Here is a 23,368-nt window from a genome sequence, read left to right as displayed (position 1 = left end):
GTGAGGAGTGGGGCAGAGCAATCCGGTCCAATGTCTGTCCATTCTAGGAGCTTCTGGCAGCTCTTCTGAAAGGGACTGACACATTTCTCTGAAGCAACACAAGACCCCCCTCTTCCCAGCCCCCAAGTCCTCTGAGAACATGCAGCCATCTACAACCACAATAAGGCAATAAGGAGGACAGAGGGCTTCATTTTTCCTTTCCACATTAGGGGCAGGTAACACTCGCCTGAAGCAGAAACTGTGGAGACATTTCAACTGGTGCTTTAATTCAAGAACACCTAATGTTACTGCAGGCAGTTACTGGAGGAAGCCATGTTTCACAATGACAAGAAATGGCCTCCAAGGTATTCAGAAATGGATCAACTAGGAGTAAAACAATGAACATCTTATAAAATCACAGTGCCCTTCACAACCAATATGAAAATTTACATTAGGAGGGCTAATGTCCAAAGTCCCCCACCTGCTTTAGGTTAAATTTATAGGGATGACTGCTACATTCCACACCATCCTCATACAAATCAATTAAAGGATATCTAAAAATGAGCTTTGACTATAACACAAATACAGAACTTTTCCATATTAAAAAAACCCACTTTCAGATAACAAACAGCACTGTTGCTCAACGAGATTTACCTGCTTTTCTGTAGGTGTGGAATATTACAATTTTAAAAAAACCTCAAGTGTTCTGAAGGATGTGGGGAGATGGGTACTAGGTATATGCCACTGGTGGGAGTGTAAATTGGGACAACCATTCTAGAAGGCAGTCAGGCAGAGTTTATTAAAATGGGCAACATATTCACCCTATGACCTAGCAATTCTTCGCCTTGATATCCAACCTAAAGAAACACTTACCACATGCACATAAGGCAAGCACAAGATTGCTCACTCCAACACTGTTTGTAACAGCAAAAACTGGTATACATAAATGCCCATTTATGACATAACGGTTACATGGTACATCCACAGCACAGAATATCATGCAATTGCTAAAAAGAATGAGATAGGCCAATATGTACTAACAGAGGAAGTTAGAACATATATTTAGTGGGAAAAAAACAATCAAGATGCAGAGTAAAATTACTGTATGAAAGCACTTTTTCAGTCAGAAAGTAGTACTATATACTTCTATAGGTACATATACTTATGTAAATGCCAAGAAAATAGTATAAGAATAATACATATCAAACTGAGAACAGAGTTTTCACACTGGGGGAGGACTAAAATGGGTTGCAGAAGAAAAGATTCACTTAAAGACATGGCCAAAAAAAAAAAAACTATCCAAAATGAACCACAGAGGGAAAAAAGTGAACTGAATGAAATAAACAAAGAGCATCAGTGGGCTGTGGGACAATATCTAGCAGCCTAATGCACATGTAATTGGTGTCCTGGGACAGAGTGGGGCAGGGTACATATTTGAAGAAATAAAAGCTGAACATTATCCAAATTTGAACAAAACCACAAATCCACAGATCGCAGAAGCTCAATGAATCCCAAGCAGAAGAAACATAAAGAAAACTACACCAAGGCACATGGTAATCAAATTTCTCCTACGCCTTTTTTTCCAGAGGGTCAGTTAGAGGAAGCTTAATACGTTTATTCAGTTCCTAACTTGGCCAACCTGACATGTCTGATAATTTAAAAATAGGTTATCAGAAAAGAAGATTATGTAGTATACCTTTCCTCTCTCCACTTCTTTTGTCGTCATGACAATCACTCGGGAGTTCTCTTGGAACACCATCCGCCAAAAGTCATTCACCGTGTTTTGCAGGCAGCCTTGTGTGGCAATATAACTCTTTTTGGGCTTTGAATTGTTGCACTTGGTTTCAAATTCAGGCTAGAAATTTAGAAAGAAAATCCTTCAAATGTGTGAAAGTTGCTTTCAGGACACAAGGAAGGATTTAAAATACAAAAATAGTCTAGCAATGCATGGTCAGAAAACACTGTTAAAAGCAAAGTTTACCATGATAATATTTGCATTGATGTAATCTGAAACAGGCTCATTGGGATCACCGTCGTGTAGAACAACCCTGGTATGATCAACTGGAAGAAAAAGAGACAACAGTCCCATAAGTACTCAGACCGCTTTAGGACAAATCCATTCAAATCAGTTAATCCTCAATCTAGTTCAAGTTTGGTTCATTTATGATAAAACCACATAAAAAATTAAACCCTAAATAAGCACAACAGTAATTTGAACACAATTTGATGCCTCATAACACTTTCTTCACAATTCCCTGGTTTTGATAATGTACTATGAGTAGAGAGGATGCTAACATGGGGGAAGCTTGAAGAAGGGTACATGGGAACCCTCTATACTATTTTGTAACTACTTATAAGTTCAAAATTATTTCAAACCAAAAAGTTGTGTTTTGTTTTGTTTTCTAAAAAGAAGATTAAAGTACAGATACATGAAATGATGTCTGAGATTTGATTCAAAATAATTTGGGGAGAAATAGTGGATCAGAGTACAGATGAAACAAGATTGGGCCTGAGCTGATAACTGTTGAAGCTGGGTGATGGGTATGTGCAGGTTCTGTCTGCTCCTGAATAGATTTGAAAATTTCCATAATAAAAAGTTCTCTTTTAAATGAAGCAGAATGAAGTACAATATCTAGAAGACAAGATTCTGACCAAATCCTGAACAAAAGTACATTATTGGTATATAAATCTCAGTGTTCTATCTAAGCAACATATTTCACGGGCCGACCCCATGGCTCACTCGGGAGAGTGCGGCGCTGGGAGCGCCAAGGCCGCGGGTTTGGATCCTATATAGGGATGGCCGGTGCGCTCACTGGCTGAGCGCAGCGTGAGTGACACCACACCAAGGGTTACGATCCCCTTACCGGTCACAAAAAAAAAACAAAAAACATATTTCACAATGGGAATTAGTAATATAGTTGTATGTCTCAATAGAATAATGTTCTTTTGCCTCAGACTCCCCATCTTTAAAGAAATAAGATGTTAATCAGGGGAAACATCTGACTGGGACCTTTAAGAAAGGAAAAGGTGATATCCTTTTTAGATACTGTATACTACCATCCCCTTCATCTTTCCTACATCCTATGGTTCTAATAAGCACGTTAGACCCCAGAGCAGAAGGGGGAACTGAGACATGAAAAGGATAAGGCTTCCCAGGGTCATTAGGATCATGCTTCAGCCCAAACTACTGCTCTGCAAATTCCTCATGGCCTTTTCTCACCCTTTCCTACACACATTACAAATATCCATATGGGTGTGCTATACATATACACCATGTATACGTACATTTGCACACAGAAAGAGAAAGACTGCGCTATGCACACACACACACACACACACACACACACACACACACACACGGGATGGGTTTACAATATCTGACAAAAGGGTTCAACTTGATGAGACATGACAGCAATGCTCTCCAAACATGATCATGCTCCTCAACAGCAAAGAGGCTTTAAACACTGAACTATACAGTTGACCCTTGAACAATGTGGGGTGGGGGGAGGTGTTAGGTGTGCCAACCACCCATGCAGTTGAAAATCCACATATAACTTTTGATTCTCCAAAAATTTAAATGCTAATAGTCTACTGCTGACTGAAAGCCTTATCAATAAACAGTTGACTAAGACACATTTTGTATATGTATTATATGCTGTATTCTTATAATAAAGTAAGCTAGAGAAAAAGACGTTATTAAGAAAATCATAAGGAAGAAGAAAATACATTTACAGTACTGTACAGTATTTATTGAAAAAACCCACATATAAGTGGACCTGTGCAGCTCAAACCCATGTTGTTCAAGAGTCAACTATATACACATATACACAAACAAGGTTTTTGTTTTTTTGGTAGCACTAGGATTTATGAGGACATGCCTTAATACAGGCTCTGGGGCTTGCCTTTGGCACTCTTGATGTATAAAGCCCAGGCATTCTACCAGTTCTTAAGCAATGACATCAGGAAATTGACAGCCAGGTGGATGTTGTACACAACTTCATCATCTGTCATCTTCACATGGAAAATGGCAATGGCCAAACATAACAACTTCTTCATCTGGAACTTCATTGTGGATTTAACCTCATCTACTTTAGCCACCATGTTTTCATTGTGTGTTAGCAGGAAAAAGAACTTGCCATCCTTATTTAGTCCTAGGCCCAAAATTCATGGGATCTGCTTGATCAGAGATTCTGAGGCCAAAAAGGCATCATACTTCTTGGCCAGTTTCTCATTTTTATTTTTTTTATTTTTTGGCAGCTGGCCAGTACAGGGGTCCAAACCTGTGACTTTGGGGTTATAAGGCTGTTCTCTAACCAACCGTCCTGACCAGCTTCTTATTCTTGCTGGGTTCCTTCAGCGCCTCAATTTCCATGTGGGGGATATCCATAGCCTTGGCCTCGTCATAGTACTGCTGGTCCCCCAGGACACACACAGAGAACTTAGGGTAGGAAGTAGACTTAAGCCCAGAGTGCTCACAATCATCAACAGCTAGTCTGGCTTCTTAGACCAGCTGGCAGGCCTCCCCTTACCTCCCCTCATGTTTTAAGACCCAGGGTGAGGGTCTGTAGTGGATTGAATTATGTCCCCCCAAAACTCACTTAAGCTTGAATTATGTCCCCCAAGTTTTATGTATTAGAAATTTAGCCCCCACTGTGACTGTTAAGAGGGTAGAAAATCCTATTATGGTAATTGAAAGGTGGAGCCTTGAAGAGGTGATTGGATTGTAGGACCACGCAGTAGTGAATGGATTAAAAATGGTGGTCAGGGGCGTGGTTCTGAAGGCTTTAAAAGAAGAGGAGAGTCTGTCTTTCTGTCTCTCTCTCTGCCTCCACCATCTTGCAATGTGAAACCCCTGGTTCACTGTTGCCACCACCAGAAGGACTCTGGACTTCTCAGCCTCAGAAACCGTAAGCAATAAATTTCATTTTCATTATAATTACCCAGTTCCATGTATTTTGTTTTAAGCAACAAAAATGGACTAATACAGGGTCCATTAAACAAACCTTATTTTCAAGTTAGACAAATACATTATGCAAATACCGATCTATGCATCAGATTTAAATTTTTCTTTACTTATTATAATGTAAAGACTGTAAATAGAGGCTGGTCAGTTAGCTTACTCAGTTAGAACATGATACTGCTAACACCAAGGTTAAGGGTTCAGATCCCCATACTGGCCACAGCCAAAAAGTAAAAAAATTAAAAAAGAAGAATATAAATAAACAGAAGTCATAAATGTTCCTTCCCTTCCCCCCAGTGCACTGCCTTGCCCAGCCTACCATGGGGACTCCTGCTTTAGAGCGTGATGCTAAGAGCAGTGCCTCTGGGGACTCCAGTGCCAGCTCTCCCACTTACTCTCACTTGTGACCTGGCTAAAATGTTCTACAAAACAGGTCTATGATGGTCTATGATAGTAAGAATGCCTGCTTCATGAGCACAGGGTATGGATTAAGTGAGATCAAGATGGAAAATTCAGTACAGAGAAAGCCCTGGGGAGAGGCAAGCTATGAGTTGATTAGCGCCATTTCCGGAGTCCTCACTGAAGGCCTACATCCTTCCAGGCCTCTTCTTCCTCATGGTTCAACGTGGGCTCTCCCTGGCGGCATTTGGCTGTTAAAGGGGACACAGCTTTATGAATATTCACAAGGTCCCCTTCTGAGCAAAGTGTAGGTATGTGTCCTTATCTCCAGTAACTTCAGCTCAGCGGATCAGCAAGCAGAACATTTGGAAGAGCCTTCACAGGAAGCTTGTCTGTTTCCCAGAAGAAGGAACTGAGTCCCAGAAAGGAGGCAGGGCTTACGGAAGACCCATGGGCCCCACAAACCTGGGACCCCTGCAGCTTATGGTGGGACCTGACGCTAAAAAACAGCAAGCCTTGAGATTATTACTCTTAGGCAGATAGAAAACTAATTAACAAAAGGAAACAATCGCAGACAAAGCCTTCTAGTGGCAGTTTTACTCAGCAATCAGCGTCATAGGAACTCAGTGAATGAGAACATCAATCCTCACTACGGTTGATTATTCTGGAAACTGCTCACAATTAAAGAGGCTAAGGCCTAGGATCTGCTAACAAGAGAGCATGGCCCCCAAGAAAAGTTACAGGGATACAGTGGCTGTTTCTGAGCAGAATATTGATACTTACAGGGCAGGATGTTTTTATATCTATTTTTGTTTTTATTTTCTTGCCTCTGACCTTCTTTTCGGCTGTAGAGAAGTTTGCACTCCTGTTGTTGTAGTGTCTAGAAAGAAAGAAAAGTAAATATTAAGCATCAAAAGAAAAAAAAGAAACAAAAACGATGCCTGGCTCACGTTTCTGCTTTAAGGAATTCATCCGAGGAAATGTTCAGAGTTGTGTACAATAGCTATAAGAATGCTCATCTTACCACGTCAACAGTGGCAAAAACACTGGGAACAACATAAATGTCCATCAGGAAAGGACTGCCTAAATAAAGCTATCATTCATTCATACGAAAGACTGCTCTGAAGCCATTTAAAAAGATGTTCTAGACGTGATATTATTGGAATCCTTTTCTTTTTTTTTTTTAAAACTCTTTTCTCTCCTAAATTTCTACAATGATTAAGTAGAATATTTTTAAGAAGAAAACCCTTTTAAAATGACAATGATTAAGAACGAAAGCCTGGGCTGGTCGGTAAGCTTAGCTGGTTATATAGCATGGTGCTGGTAACACCAAGGTCAAGGGTTCGATCCCCTTACCAGCCAGCCTCCAATAAAAAAAGAATGAAAGCCAGTGAATATTGGTGTAGAGTATACAAATAAATTATAGATGTGATCCATGTTCTTGCACTTCTGATCTGCCTACTTTTATTATTGATTAATTCATAACCAGCCATATGTCAGTTCTTGAATTTAGATTTTGGAGGACAACAGAAGTGGTTTTGGTGCCACTGGATGGTGGGCATGCAAGCTTTGTTAGCAAAGCTTTGGAGTCCTCCTATGCCAAAAACCCAAGTTAGTGCCACAGGCAGCCAACCCTGCGCCTACACAAACACCCGCTCCTCTATGCTGTCCCCAGGAAAACCTGGCAAGGTTAAACGAAGCCAAGGAGGACAGAGCCAGAAAGTGAGGATGGGAATGCTCAGGCACCTAAAGCAAGTGGTCAAAAAGGACACCTCTGCAGGAAGAGGAGGTGGGGAACATGAACAGGGAAAGAAAAGAGACTAATCCAAGTTGACACCAACAGAAGGGGAGACTTCAGGAAGTAGAGAGAAGGACCAGCTGCGGAATCAGACAGGAAGGTGGACAAACCCAGCCGAAGTATATTCAACTGTGTGTTTCATTTTCAAAATTACACAAAGTGTCTCTTCAAAGGGCCATTAGTTTCCAACAAGCCTGGTTTTTAATGGAAAATCAAGAAAGTCAGGCTAAAAAGAAAAGAAAAAAAATGTATATATATAAAATGCCAAAATGGCTACCCCTTAATGATTTCTACAAGGAGAGACAGAGTTAATATTTCACAACACAGCAGCCCTCTTTTATTTCCATTTCATTTATCTGAATTTCACAGACAGGTACAAAAGTCAGGATTTAAAATTGGTATTTGACTCTTGGTTTCAAAATGCAATACACAGTCTTGACACACAGCTCATAACAAAAGTGTTTAGCTAGCTGAAACCTGGACAGAAATAAAATACAATGTATATAGAACTCTGACAATGAAACAGTCACTCAAAACTTTTTAATGAGCTCAGATTAAGTAATTAAAGCCTTTTACCTTCTCCAAGCTGGCATCTCGTTGAACTATGGGCCCATCTTATCAGACAACATTGCTGTGTTAAGAAGCTTTAACCCCAATCTTTAGACAGGTCATTAAGGTGAGGTTCAAAAAGAACTGAATCAATCACTTAAAAATCAACCAAGTGAGGTGAAACATCAACAAAAAACTACAAGGAAGGTGGAAATAATTAGCTGCCTGATTTAAAATGAGCTTGGCAGCAAAGCACTCTGGCTTTCGCTATGAATCAAACTTTATGCGACACTTCACTTGTGGAGAACACACAACTGGAGCAATCGCTATAAAAGGTAAATTTCCTCCAGTCCCTCCCTGTTTAATCACTCTTCAACTTTTCCCTCTGCCTTCAAGATCAAGTCCAAGCTTTTCAGAACACATGAGGCCTTCTCATCTTTGAGCTACTGGGGCCTGCCTCTAACCTCAGCCCCTTCTGCTTCACCAAGTTACTTAGCCTGTCTTTGCCTCAGTTTCCTCAAGTGTAAAATGGGTAGGATCCTAATTACCTGCTCAACAGGGCTGGTGTGAGGGCTAAATGAGATACATGCACATTGCTAAACAGTGCCTAGAATACAACTACGCATGTAAACAGATGCTGGCTATTGCTATTAAATTATTATTGTTACACGAACTCTACACTCTGGCCACTCCATATGTGGACCTGCAGCATCAGCATCACCTGGGAGCTGGTTAGAAACACAGGCTCAGGTCCTGCCCCAGATTTACTCAATCAAAATGTGCATTTTAAAAGATTCCCCAGTGATTCAAATCACCTTTAAGTTTGAGAAGCACTGTCTATATCCCAGCCATACTAAAATATACATACCAGTCTTGGACTCAGCAAATTACTCTGTACTACTGTACATGCTAGGCCCTCTGCCTAGAATTTCCTTTCCCTGCCTTAAGCACTTAAAAATAGTTCAGTTTTATTTATTCTTTAAGACCCACCTCAAGTCTTCCCTCCTCTGGGAAGTTTTCTCTGACCCACTCAGCAAAGCGGAGCTTATCCTCCTTTGTGCCACGTAGTACTTGGCACACAATCTGCAGTACCTCCCTCCACACCGAATCCCAGCTGTGTCTTACAAATCTGGCTACTAGAAAGCAGGGACCACCTTGCTATGGCAGCAAGCACCTAGCACATAGTAGGCACTAGAATGTGTTTGCCGAATAAACAAATGAAGGTGGGGAGAGAGGGGGAGGAAGAAAGGTGGAGAGAAGGAGGGAGGAGACAGACAAGCCACACACCGGCAGCAGCGCTGGTCTCAGCACAGCAGGTCCCACACTTAGAATCCCATTCTGACACTGTTAACCCAGACTCCAACATAAAGAAAAATTATTGCAGGCAAAATACCAGAGCAGCATTTCCCAGTCTTTAGTCATTTGAAAAGCACCTTCAAGATGCTTGGCCATCTCTGCACACCACCTACTGTGTCACTTGTTTTCTTAAATTGACCTTTTTCTCCTTCATATTTCAAAAGGAAACTTCAGATTACCTTCACACATGAAAACTAGTATCACTTGCTATATATAGAAGGTAATCAGAAAAAAGAATATAACAAAATGAAATATTATCTAATTCTACCTAATACTGAAGCATGCCTGAGGCTTTGCAAAAAAGGGACACTGGCAAGTGCCAGTGGTAGATGTTAAAGACATATTAGTACCATACTGAGACTTTCTCCTAGGCCTCATCAAAAGGACTATGTAAGGATTAAAAAGAAAAAACCTTTCTCATTTGTTAATTCAATTTTAACTATTTCACAGACACCAAGAATCCTCTCACACACAAAGGAAACATTTAGCCAGACTAAATTCACAGTTCCAGGCCAGGAAAATCCTCATCAATACCCATGGCATTTGGGCTAGACCAACCATCAGGTCTGACAGAGGCTTCCCTTATTCTACATTAAGTTCCCAGTTGCCTCTTCCAGGCAAACTTGGGGTTTGAACAGTCCACAGTCAAGGCTGGCTTCTGGGTCTGGAGGCTTCCATAGAGGACAGGCCCAGGGCCCCTGCTTCCCAGGCACAGCTGGGTGCTAACTGCCGGCGGCTGGCAGCTGTCACAGATTAATAATGGCTAACAGTGCGTCTCTGCCCCCCTCCTTTCCTTTTCCCATCTTCATCTGTGCCTGGGGCCCAAGTTGCCTAAACACATTTCATCTCCCACAGTGGAAGGCTGCCATCCATCTAGAATGAAACTAAAAATAAAGAGAAATCAGAAGTTGTAACTTTCCATGTTCTGCCCGCTGAGGCTCCCCAACTGCACCCGAGACCATCAGCTACCATCTGCTAAGGGGTGCGTCCTCCCCAGCATGAGGCTTATGGCTCCAAGAGTCAGAAGAATATCCATAAACCGTACCTTTGAGAAGGATACAATCCTGTCAGGGTTTATCTTCTACAACCTTCCTCTCACTAGCAGTCCCTGGGGCACAAAAAGCTGGTAATGATCTGTCAAGCTGAACATCCCTGTGTCTTTATCCCCACTCTCCTTGGGCCTTGGCACAGGCAGCAAAAAGGACAATGAAGAGCTGGAACACAGGCTACAACATACCCCATTTTCTCAAATAATACAACAAAGAGTTTGCACCAAACTATGAACCCTCAAAAAGGACAAGAGACTGATTGCATGATCCCAAGCAGATCTAAAGCCAAAGAGACTGCATCAAACTATTAAACCTTAAAAAATATCACGAGAAAGTTAACACCCTGATCCATACTGTACATTCAGGAGTACCCAGCAGTACTTTCAATTGTGGAGGAGACACGTTTTCACTTGCAGAACCATCCCCTCACATGTATGACCATTGAACATCCCTGCTCCCCACCCCCAGGCCCCTCCCAACCTAAATCCCAGTAGCAGTAGCCCCAGTTACTGTGATGACCAAAACAGACCCCACAGGCTTCCAAAGTCCTCTGACTGAAAACCATTGTAGCTGGCTCTTGACCAGAATTTCATGAATCAAAGTGGAGGAAAGGATTAAGGAGAGAAGCAGGCAGCATATGAACTGGCAGAACCAGGTGTCCCCATGCACCATGATGATGCTCCAACAACCATGTCACCTGCACTGCTCTGAGGAACAGGTCCAAATCGCTAGGGGGAAAAAAAAAACAATGCCACTGGCCATTAAGGCCAGACCAAGTTTACGGTTACTTTACCTTTTTTTTTTTTTCTTTTCTCGTGACTGGCTAGTATGGGAATCTGAACCTGTGACCTTGGTGTTACAAGGCTGCACTCTAATCATCCAAGCTAACTAGCCAACCCCAGTTACTCTACTTTTAAAAACAAAGGTACAGGATGGCGGTGGTGGCAATAGATAGATAGATAGATATAGATAGATAGATAGATAGATAGATAGATAGATAGATAGATAGATAGATAGATAGATAGACAGACAGATAGATAGATAAAAACAAAGTTACAAGAGTGTGCAGAGGAGGGGAGGGAGAAAGAGGAAACAAGATTAACAAAATGTTGGTAAGTATTAAAGCTGGGTGCTGGGGGAAAGGGAGTTCATTAGACTATTTTCTCTACTTTGGGGTCTCCTTGGAAATTTCAATAATAAAAGAGGGTTTTTATAAACAAATTCATAATAAATAAAAATGTAAAAGCTCCTATTAACTAAAAGGAGCTGAGATAGGCTGTCAGAGAGAAGGCCTTTCTGGTTTTGATGCAATGAATAATTATAAGATACTGGAGCTGGCTGGTTAGCTCAGCTGGTTACAGCATGGTGCTGATAACACTAAGGTCCAGGGTTTGATCCCTGTACCAGCCAACCAAAAAAAGAAGAGGACAACGGTATAACCAACTGGGTAGGCTCCAAAACCAGGCCTTCTCATAAAGTGAATGAATTGGTTTTCCTTAGGCATCTGTCCTCTCCAAGGAGGACCACTGCACTTTCTCATTCCATCCTCTTTACTGCAACCTCTGCAGTGTTACCCAGCACCACAGGCGGGTGAAAGCCCCCACTTTCAGACTCCATGCTGCAAGGTCTATCACCATTTCTTTGCGGTGGATTTTGGACAGCTCTTCCTGAGAGTCCACAGCACTACCCAGAAAGGAAGAAGCAGGTGGAGATTTTCTTCAACAGAGAAGTTCCTAGCTAACCTAGAAGCACTTACGAAACAATGTGAGGGATAAAATCAACTAAAGCTTTGGTTCCTTTCCAGGTGCTGGTTGTAAGCCAGCTCGCATCCTTTCCTGCAACATGCTGAAGTATAAGTAGAAAAACACATTTAAAAGGCATGTTCACTGGAGGAGAACAGATCTAACACATGAAACAGCAGCAAAGAGTACAAGACAAATCAGTAATTAAGTGTGTAATTAATTATGTGGTGTGCAATTTAGGGAGTGAGACCCATGAAAACTAACTGGAAAAGGTTTCTGGGAGGAGCCAAGGCTGGAAACAGGTGAAGGGTTCAGATGGGTTTGGGAAAGAAAGGAAGACATACCAGCAAGTTGGGGAGTATATGCACAGGTGATTAAAAGGCAGCAAGTCTGTGGGAGGATGAAGGAGACTGGGTGGCAAGTCTGGAAGCTGAGTGTCAGGAAGTGGCAGGAAATGAGGTGAGATGGGGAGAGTAGGAAAAAGGGTGAAGCTCCCTGAGAACTGGGCATTAGAATCTCAATGGCCAGGTGAAAGGAAGCATGGCATGGTAGACTTGGAGTCAGAAGTCCCCAAGTTCAGGGCTGGTCGGTTAGCTCAGTTGGTTGGAGCATGGTGCTAAAACACCAAGGTCAAGGGTTCAGGTCCCTGTACCAGCCAACCACCAAAAAATAAAATAAACTTAAAAATTTTTTTAAAGAAAATAGAGTTCAAACCTGGCCCAAGCATTTGCCAGGCATGTCACTGGTGGTGACAATCTTCTCCCTTCCTCTGGGACTCGGTTTCTTTGTCTTCAAGATGAAAATGCTATGCCTCTAGTAGGAAATAGGGAGCCACACAGGTTTCTGAGTGACATGAAAAATGCTAAGGGCAGATGAATGTAAAGTGTGAATGGAGGGCCAGAGGCAGAGTGGCCAAAGGAAAGAGCAGCTCATGTCCTCTGAGGTCATATGAGCCTGAACCCCTGGCATCAGGCTAGAATCCCTTCTCATCAGGCTAGAATGCCCACCTGGGTGGTCCTGAGCAGGTGCCTTGATCTCTCAGGGCATCTGGGGATTAATCTAGCCCACAAGATCTGGGGATGCGATCTAGCCCAATATGTGGCACAACATACACAATAAATGCTAGTTTCCTTCCTTCCTCTAACACCAGAAAGACACTAGGAAAGAAAAATCAACAGGACTTGGTTATCAATGGCAAGGTGGGAGAAAGAGGAGAAAAATGAGTTAAGGGATGCTCTGTGGATCCCAGCCTACAGGGCCAGAGAATAAATGTATGACCAGCAGGGACAGGGAAGTAGAAAGGGACATTTGGCTTGAAGGAGAAAATAACAGGTCCTGTTTGGAATGCTTGAGTTTGAAGAGATATGACAATCAATAAAAAATATGCAATACCCAAACTAAAAGACAAAACCAGAGCTCAGAAGCAACCTAAACTTAAGCTTAGGGGTTATCTGAACAAGATGAGAACAGATGGACTCCCCACGGAAGAGAGAGTTTGAAGATGAAGATACCGTGTCTCAGAGAACCACCAGTGAGCTGGTCAGGAGATGAAACGCAATGAACAGCAAGACAGGCACAAGGGAGAGGAAAAAGGAATGAGCCAGGGTCATGGTGCCACAGGTCAAAGGAGCATAAAAAAGAAAACTGTGGGAATGAGGAGGTGGACAGCTGTCTCAACAGCAGCACAAGGAAGGAGGCTAGAGAAAAGATGACTGTCATCACCAATAAAAAAGCCACTGGTGTCTTTCCCAAGTGTCATTTCAGGATATTGGGAGAAGTCGCATCACAAGGTGAAGGAAGGTAGGAGCTGAGAAGAAATGGAGGCTGCAGCACAGGCCCTCAAGGAAGAAGACAGAAGGGCAACGGAGGTGCAGGAAACAGAAGGTCGTCTAAAGGCAAAGGGCAAAGGTTAAGGAGAGATGGTCAAGGATCTAAAAGGGCCTTTGGTTCTTAAATATCTGGAAAGATGTCAAGCAGCTCCAGCAAATTAAAATGACTCCAAAGAGAAAAACATGGGGAGGAGAGTCAAGGAACAAATGAGAGAGAAAAAGAAATATTCCAAAGGAATTTCTCCAGAATGTGGCATTTAGCTTGTGGAATAAAACCTCTAACCACTGAAATATTCTGCCCAAAAGAAGGTAACAGCTCTTCTATTAAGTAACTGGGAGCTCAGGCCGAGATGGAAAATGCTCGTTACAGCACAAGCCTTGCAACCTGAAGCCTTTTTAAGCATGAGGTTGGAGCCCGGGTTGGGGGTTGCTGTTCACTGTAGTGTTGCTTAGTCACCAAGGGGAAGATTTCCGCTAGAGATCACCAGCCAGAATTATTATTCTAGACACAGCTCTGGGGTGCAGTTAAAGTCTTGTTTCCATAAAACCTAACCATCTCGAAGTAGAATTTACAGCTCCCCTAAGCAGGATGTAATCACTTTAAAGAAATCAAACTGGACTGTGGGTTTGAAGACACACTAGCCTCTCCTGGAGACACATCGGTTAGCAGAGCTGCTGGCAGAATCCAGAACATCTATGTAGCTGTCAGTGAAATGACTGCATTGCTCATGCAAAGTGAAAACAGCTTCAGACCACTACAGAGAGGAGAGGCCTGCGTAATGGAAGGAGGCTGGGCTTTTTTAAAAAATGAAATTACTAAAGGAAACAAGTTTCAAAGCACTGGGAAAAAATAACCCCAGTTAATAAGGTTTTGTATGGGTTTTTGTTTACCTGGTTTTGGGTTTTAGGGGTTTCTGGTGCTGCATTTTTTTTCTTTTAATCAGAAATGTAAGATTCAAAAACTAAAATCTTTCTGAAATTTAACACTGCGAACCTGAATTAGATCTTCTGGGGTATGTATGTACAGGCATCTCAAAGACTAAAATGTACATCCACAAAGGCTCAAATGGGCTCCAAATGAAAGCAAACTGAATAGTAGTACAGCAGAACACCTCAAAGCAAAGCCCATACTTTTTAAGCATTAAAAACCTATTCTCTGTTGAATATACACAAAGGGTATGAATCAAATACAACTCTTTCTTGCTACTGAAAACAGCTGAGATTCAATATATTACAAATATTTATTTTGTGCCTACTGTGTGCCAGGCTCTATGCTGGATTCTGGGGCTACAGTGAACAGAACAGGACTTCCTGTCCTTGTGGGGCCCACGGAGTGATCTGGGTTATCTTCCTAGATAATACGCACACAGCAGATATAAAATAGCAAGATCAAAATGTGCCTCTTTATTTCTTCTTAACAGTTTCATCTGAGCAAAACCTCTCTTTATTCCAACAGACCTACTAATGTTATCTGCTTCTCTGGATTCATCATACATTAAACCAACAACCACACTAATTATTCATGAATTCTAAGGATGGTAAGTACCATAAAAGAAAGGACTTGCTGCTATGCACACCTGTAACAGGAAGAGCAAATCCAGGCATGGGAACAGGGATCAAGAAAGGTTTCCCTATGAAAATGTCCCTGAGGCTGAGAACTAAAGGGTAAAAAGATGTTAACCAGGTAAAGACATGAAGGAGGAACATTCAAGCACAATCCCAACTATAATACCAGAATCATATCCAATTGGATGTCTAATAGGCAATCCAAACTTCAACATGTCCAAAATAAAATCTGATCATCTCCCCCAAACTCGTTGCTTCCAGTATTCCCCATCTAAGTGAATGGCAACTCCATCCTACCAATTGCTCAAGCCAAAAACTTTCATCTTACCCTTGACAGCTCTCATACCACACAATCTGTCAACTCTACCTACAAATACTGACCATTCTACCTTCAAAATAGCTCTAGAACTCAACTACCTCCGCTGCTGCTGCCCTGGTCCAAGCCACCATCATTTTCTCTGTTTGGATTATTCCAACAGCCTCCATACTGGTCTCCCCGCTCCCACCTTCTCCCTTCAAGACTCTTGTCCGCTCAGCAGCCAGAGTGATCATATCACTTCTGCACTCAAAATTCTCCATAGACTTTCTATCCTCCTTCGAGTAAAAGCCAAAGGTCTTACACTGACCCACAATGCCCTTCAGGATGTGACCCTGCCACCACTGATCCACCTTCATTCCTTCTTGTCCAACCACTCCTACTATACTGGCCTGTTTGCACATTGTGCAACGTTTTAAGCACACCCCCACTTTGGGGCCTTTGCACTTGCTATTCCCTTTGCCTGGGATGTTCTTCCTAAGGTTATATGAGTGACTTGCTCCCTTATTTCCTGCAGGGCTCTGCTCAAATGCCACCTTATCAGAAAGACCTATGTAAAATAGTAATATTACATCAACACACCCTTTTTATCTTACACTACTTTGTTGTCTCCAAAGCACTTATCGCCATCTGACATACTGAATATTTGTTTCTTTGTTTACTGTCTATCTCTCCCAGCTGACCATAAGCTCCAAAAGGATAAAGACAGATTTGTGCACAGCTATATCCCCAGAACTTAGAATAGAACCCAGCACAGAGTCTGTATTCAATAAGTACTTGCTGAATGAGTGAAGGAATAAATCACCACCACCACGTGTCTAGTTTTTAGTAGATGTTTTTGGGATGTCTGCCCAACTCTCTACAACCCTTATCTCTGAGAACTGTTTTTCCCCAAACAGGGTGGTCCGTGCAGACACATTTGTTCTATGTGATCATGTACTTGGGCACTGCTCTTTGGACCAGAGATGGATAGCATCAGAGCCAATGAGAATCTCTGCGATTTTGGTACAAAGACTGAAAGTTGCTGTTTTCAGTATCTGAAAGGGGCTATAAGTAAGGTTTGTAAGTCAAGAAGCAAAAAAATCTGTTGAAGGAAAAGAAGAATGAAGCAGGTATACGGAAAGCAGAGATACAGGACACAGAAAGGGCAGCAAGTTAGAGAAGGCAGGTGGAGGGAGAGAGTAAGGCCTAAAGGACTGTCAGCAGCAAGATCTCCACCTGCAACTGGGGTCCTGCAGTACCCTGCAGTCAGCTTCAACGTCCAGGCTCAGCCCCCAGTGCCCTCCGGCAGCTCAGGCCTAGAGGACTCAAAGGAGAGAAGCAGGTAAAGTAAGAGGGTAAACACCTTATAAATAAGAGTAGCACAGTATGCACCTCATCACAACGCACGTGGCTGACTGAAGTTTCAAGTAACATGCACAATGCAGGCACAAAATTACAGAATTACAACCTGCCTTTTCATTTATTTAGTGCTAGTCTCATCTGAGCATAACTTTGCTTCATTTCAATGAATCTGGAAATATTATCCATCTCTTTACATTCATGAGCAGAGATATGCAAGAGACAAAAGATGTTTACACAGATCAGAAACGGACACTCTCTAGGAAAAACCAAAGACTTGGGCTGGCAATGTCTTGATTATACACTATATCCTAAAAGAAAATCATCAACCTGAATTTATTTCAGTAGCAAAGGAGAAAAGAACCAAAGAGCTTCACAAGAGACTTCACACTTTCAGATGTGTCAAAAGCAAAAGTAATTTATAAGTGTGTAATGGGTAAATGTTACACCTCTCGCAGTGTAACAGAGACAAAAACAGATTACTCAAAGCAATATGAATGCAATGAGAGCCCAAAGTGGCTGCATCTCAGCAACTCCTCTGTTAGAAGGAGACTGGATAACAGCCCTGGGTTGGTTTTGAAAAGACAAGGAAATTACAGGAAAAGAACAGATGGTTAATCAATAATAGTAAGAACATACAGAAATTGGCTATGTAACTAACAATCTTCATCCAAGCATGCATGGTTCAAAATAGTTAAAACAATATACCAACAAAAGAGTCATAAATCTAAGCGAAGTAACATGCAAAAGAAACAAAACAATCATGAAAGTGCCTGACTTCTTGAGAAACTCACAGAAACAGCTTAAAGCACAATGTGGAAAAACTCCCATGTACTAACTAATCTAGCAAAACGTCCTTGGAAATCTTAACTCACAAATTTTCCCAACATTTAAGCTCTTAAAGGTTATTGCCCACAGGACAATCCTTGTTCTGTTTCAGTTCTCTTGTTCACATCAAAGGCTTTAAATCTGTGTGAGTTTCCTTTTCACAAAATTTTCCAATGAACTCATTATATTAATAATCAGTGTATATAATCCCTTACCTAAACGATTAGAATTGATTCGGTGGGCTGTTGCCCCCCTAGCCGTAAGCTCTTGCTTCCTGTCCGAGGACTCTTGTCCCACATGCATGCATTACCTAAAAACCCTATCTAATAATCAAATAGGAATCAAGATTTCTAACCCTCTACAGGTAAACATATCTGAAATGACAAGCAGAGTTTTACAAAAAACCTGGCAGGAGCCAGGCACAGAAACAAACAAAACATGGCTGTCAGAGTTAAATTACCAATGGCACTGCAATTTAGAGCTTTGGTATGTTTTAAAGACGATCAGAGCACACTGTAAGAAGGCAGGGAGCCCAAATCCATCACCTTCTGTTAAAAACTAAGGTACAATCACTAAAACAATGGCACCTTGCTGTTGTGGATCAAACTTCAGTTTCAGATTTAGATTTAGATTACAATGAGTATCTGCTTGCAAGTATCTAATTTTTTTCTATAATGGCTTGTCTGTTGTCGGCCTTATTCTCCCGGCTCCAACCTAAGGGCAATTTTTAAAAACAGACTGAATTTGAGAAGCAGGTACATAAGAGATCTAGAAAGCAGGCCATCAGCTATTTAGATATAGCTTCAGTTTCAGTGAAACATTAATGCCCTGATTTAGTACACAACAATTTTACCACCTCAGTCTGACTTCTATAGAGAACTTGTAGAGCATAGAGGTGATCTTGTTATATTTCATTTCCCCCAAAGGCAACTCAATTTTTCCCTTTTGCTGTTATTAATGTATAAAAGATGACCAGAATTTGAGAAGTTACAGAGTGAAACCATCAGGTCAGCATTTAAATCAACCGTCTTTTCCATATTCAGAAGAGTCAGGCTACGAGTTCCTTCTAAGCTCACATCTTGACCTCATCAATAGGATCGTGACAAACACCCCCACTGCCAGAAGCTCTTTGGGGAGATTTGACTTTGTGTCTCTAAGCACTGTTCTAAGTGAACCTAGTGTTGAAGAATCTACCACTGTACTAGATACCCTGTCCATTTTTTATTTTTAAAAAATTAATTTTTAATTTTAAAAATGTTGTAATTTTTAAAATATCCACTCACTGCTGCAATTTTTTAAGTTCAGTCACTTTAAAGAAAAAGTTGTTTATGCAAACGATCATCTCAGCTATCATTTTTTCCCACGTTTTCTGTGGGAAGGGTGGGGTGAGGTGAATTAGAAACTGACAAATTAACAGAGCAAAGTATACTGACAGAGATAGGTACGGGGTGCTATAGAAGGCTAGAGAACAGCCTTAAGTCCCATTTTGATGCTTCTGGGCCAGAGATCAGCTATCATTTTTAAAGGTTAGTGTAAGATTTAAATGGGTCTAGATTACAAAATAGTTCAGTATCTCTTTGTTCATTTGTCCTGGCAGCTGGCCAGTAACGAGACCCGAACCCTTGACCTTAGTGTTCTCAGCACCACATTCTCCCAAGTGAGCTACCCGGCCAGCTCTATTTCTTATATTTAACCAAAAATTTTTAATTAAAAGCAGTATTTTGCAGAAGTTATACATGCTAACCAAAATCATGAATAATATATAATAAAAGTTAAGGATGAGTAACAACCATCATTTTTTTTTTAACATGGAACATAAAAAATGTTAATAGTAACAGTAGTCAGCCAAAATAAGAAAAGATACATCACAAGGCTATTCACTGGAAGCCTCTTTGTAATACACTTGGAAACTACCCAAATGCCCATCAATATGTTGAATAAACTATGGTCCAACCACACAATGGTTTTTTACTATTCAGTAAAAAAAAAAAAAAAAAAAAGAATGAAGACTATCTCTAGATACTACTATGGAGTGATGTCCTAGATAGTGAAAAAAGCAAGGTTAGAAAAAAGTACATAAAGTTATGCTACTGTTTATCTAAGAAAAGTTAGGAATACAGAAATACATACATATTTCCTTATATTTTTTAAATAACGATATACTTTTTAAACTATGGCTAAGATATAGAGAGGAACGAACAGGAATGAAAGGTAGACTTCTTCAAATATAACCTGTTTTTTAGATTTGACTTTAGAATCAAAGCCAATATTTTATATAATTATAAATAAAACTTAACAGAAAGAAATTTCTAAAATTCAAACATAAAATGAAACAAATAAACTAGCCATAGATCCAGTTAGCATATAACCAACCACACAGAGAAAAGGATTATTTCTTTTCTTTCCTTTTCTTTTTTTTTTTTTTTTTGGCAGCTGGTATGGGGATCCAAACTCTTGACCTTGGTGCTTGATGCTGTGAGCACCGTGCTCTCACCAAGTGAGCTAACTGGGCAGAGATGCAGACAAGGACTATTATAAATGATTCTAAGGCACAGTAATTTGACTATACATCTCTGAAAGACTAAAAAAAAAAAAGAAACTAGAAAAAATATTAAACTGTTTTCAATAATCATATTATTAGGAAATATTATTCTGAGACTATTACGTGTGTAATGTGGGACAAAACAAATAAGTAATCTCTTTTTTTTTTTTGGCCAGTACTGGGATCCAAATCCTTGACTGTAATCTCGTTATGGCTTCAAGATATAGGATTTTTAGCACTAGAGAAAGGAGATACAGGGGTAAGACCAACGAGGTTAGTAAAAACCCTGAAGTCCTAAATTTGATTTAAGTATCATCAGAATTCATAATGTATTTAATTTCAAGAAAAAAAAATCTTCTAGCTGCATCCATTGAGAAGCCTAGAAACAATAACTAACCTAGTAGCAGTGAGTACTGTACTCCTGGTGCCACAGACTGTAATCTTTAAGTGCCACTTCCCATGAAAGGAACAAAGAGAAGAAGGAAGAAAGAAAGGGAGAGAAAAGAGAGAGAGGAAGAGAAGTTAGCTCACTCCTTGGAGAAATGACTGATTCTAGTTCTGATACTATAAATGTATTATCCTGTAACAACTTATCCTACCAGAAAGTAAGGAATCTAAAAAACCCTATCAATCTTGTTCACAATAGTGTCCTTAGTGCTAACCCAATGCCTGGTATGAGAGAATCAACCTGAATTCAAGTCTCTGCTCAGAAATGTTGAGCAACGACTGTGAATGTTCTATTCAGCACCCGTCCCCAGTGCTGGAATTCCATCAATATCTGTGGTATAAAGGTTGAGCAATTTATTTAACCTCCCTGAGCCTCAGGCTCCTCATCTGTAGAATGGAAATAATATCTAGCTCACCAAGTTGTTGTGACATTCCATGGCTAAAAGGGCTTCATTTGCCTGTTCATTATTCATTCATTCCACAAACATTTGTAAATTCTAAAGTCTCATAAAAAGTATAGCACAATCATTTCCATAAAACAAAATAGTAATAATAAATGATGTAAACATTAGCTAAAAGAAATACTCATTCAACAAACATTTATGGAGTTTCTGCTATGTGCCAGGTACTGTGCTATGTGCTAAGGATAACTACGAAGGCAAATATGCCAAGTTTTCTGTCGTATGGATGAGGAGAGAAAGAGATTACAATGTCAATGGGTAAGTAACCTATAAGAGTGCAACAAGAACATGGCACATTCCCATCAGGGACATTCTCCTACCCAAGTTCGTTTCAGGAAAGAAATCAGTTTGCTTAACTTCCAAAAGTTATCAATTTAAACTCCCAAATTATAGTCATCTTGAGGTATTTCTCTTTTGCTTACTCATTGCAATAAGGCTATGGATTCTTTCTAAAGACCCCAGTGAATGCTGAACATCCTCCAAAAGAATTAGACCCTTTGTTTTTCTGGGGTTTTGCCAGTGGTCCAACCCAAAATAGCCAAATGGAGCTGTTGGCTCATCCATTTACTACTAAATGCCAATTCCCTTCTCTCAGAACACAATGCCCTTCTTTTTCAAAGAAACCCCCTCAGTAGCTTGTTCCATGTCAATCAATGGTGGAATTAAGAAAGGACGTCAGATTCGTCTTTCAGATCCAATTCCAAACACAAGACCAACAACTTCTCTTCCGCTAAAAATAAGATTTAATAACTCATGTAAAAATAAGTTTTTAATAACTTACCTCAAATTCTTCCCAAAAGCCTTGTTTGACTTTATCTGTGGTCTCAGCTAATTTGCTTAGTTCTCGAACCCGGCTTTCTATTTCAGCAGCATTAATACGAGTTGTGTTGAGGGGCTAATCAAGTTTAGCAGGTGGTGTAGAGTGAAAAAAATATTAAAGAAAAAGGTGTTAGTGCAAAAAAAAAAAAAAAAAAGATTTCTATGTTGGTATTCATAAAGGCAAGAACAGGAATTCACAACAAAAGTTTTCAAATAGTTTCACTTTTTCTGTTCTGTCAGAAAATGTAACTTTCTTCAATCTCCACAAATACTTTATCTGCTGATATAAATTTAAGGCTATTTTTCTTTATTTAGAGAGATAATATCATTTGCTTCTGTGAACTCTGAAACAGCAACAACTCCAAAGTCAAAAAGTATGATCACTTAAAGGTAATCAAAGGTGAATCTATAATAAAAACTTAGTGGAAACTTGCATTTGAAACTCTACAGTGCCTTTTAGAAATACATATGGAAATGATATAACATCTGGAATTTGTTTCCAAATACTATATGAGGTGGCCAGTGAGTGGAATAATAATTAAAGAGAGATTTGATGAGTTGATCATAATTGAAGTTGGGTGATGGGTACACGAAGGTTTATGATACTATTCTGTCTACTTCTACATGTTTAAAAAATTCTATATTTTTAAATTCTGTTACAGGGAGGAACTTTAGCTTTCCAATATGCTCACCTGCTTGAGTTGTAGTACTGTGCCTAATGTTTCTACCATAGGATTTTTCTTGTAATGCTCCACAAGATCTGTCAAAGAATCAAACCGTTCTCCTCCACCAACATCGTATTTCAGTTCCTTTCAAGACAAAAAGATGTTTATTACATTTATGTTACATGACTGTTTTCCCTACACTTCCACATTCACTACAGCATTACTCACAATAGCCAGTATATGGAAACAACCTAAGTGTCCATCAACAGGTGAATAATGAAAATGTGGCATGTGTATGTGTGTACATACACACAGTAAAATATTATTCAACCTAGAAAAAGGAAATCCTATCATTTGCAACAATATGGATAAACCTGGACGACATTATGCTAAGTGAAATAAGCCAGACACAGTTGGTTAGAGCACAGGCTTGTAACACCAAGGTCACAGGTTCAGATCCCTGCAAGCCACAAAAAAGGAAGCCAGGCACAGAAAAACAAATACTGCATGATCTCACTTATATGTAGAATCTAAAAAAAAGGTGGAGCTCAGAGTAACAGAGAGTAAAATGGTGGTTACCAGAGTCTGGGGAGTGGGGGAAAGGGGAAATGTTGGTCAAAGGGTACAAACTTTCAGTATAATGAATAAGTTCAGGAGACTTAATGTACAATATGGTGACTATATTACTATAATTAATAGCAATGTATTTAGCACTTGAAATC

At 40.4% G+C, this 23,368-nt stretch overlaps 1 protein-coding gene, 1 non-coding gene and 1 pseudogene across 2 annotated transcripts in view; 1 reads left to right on the top strand and 2 right to left on the bottom strand.

The window, feature by feature from the left end:
* PTPN11 (protein tyrosine phosphatase non-receptor type 11) overlaps positions 1-23,368 on the bottom strand; it is an 84,631-nt gene that overhangs the window by 27,022 nt on the left and 34,241 nt on the right. Inside the window, exons 5-9 of the mRNA XM_063085332.1 lie at positions 22,674-22,790; positions 21,944-22,057; positions 6,122-6,218; positions 1,961-2,040; positions 1,676-1,834 (exon numbers count right to left, since the gene is read on the bottom strand). Coding sequence (XP_062941402.1) covers positions 1,676-1,834; positions 1,961-2,040; positions 6,122-6,218; positions 21,944-22,057; positions 22,674-22,790 — 567 coding nt within the window. The remainder of the gene's footprint in view (positions 1-1,675; positions 1,835-1,960; positions 2,041-6,121; positions 6,219-21,943; positions 22,058-22,673; positions 22,791-23,368) is intronic.
* On the bottom strand, positions 3,859-4,435 carry LOC134369145 (large ribosomal subunit protein uL1-like; annotated as a pseudogene).
* On the top strand, positions 6,621-6,700 carry TRNAT-GGU (transfer RNA threonine (anticodon GGU)). Its single transcript has one exon. It is a non-coding gene; the product is annotated as a tRNA-Thr (tRNA).

The sequence above is a fragment of the Cynocephalus volans genome, chromosome 2 (genome assembly GCF_027409185.1).
Source record: "Cynocephalus volans isolate mCynVol1 chromosome 2, mCynVol1.pri, whole genome shotgun sequence".
Lineage (NCBI taxonomy): Eukaryota > Metazoa > Chordata > Mammalia > Dermoptera > Cynocephalidae > Cynocephalus > Cynocephalus volans.
Note: the sequence above shows the minus strand (reverse complement) of the source record. Positions and strands in the feature narration are given on the sequence as shown.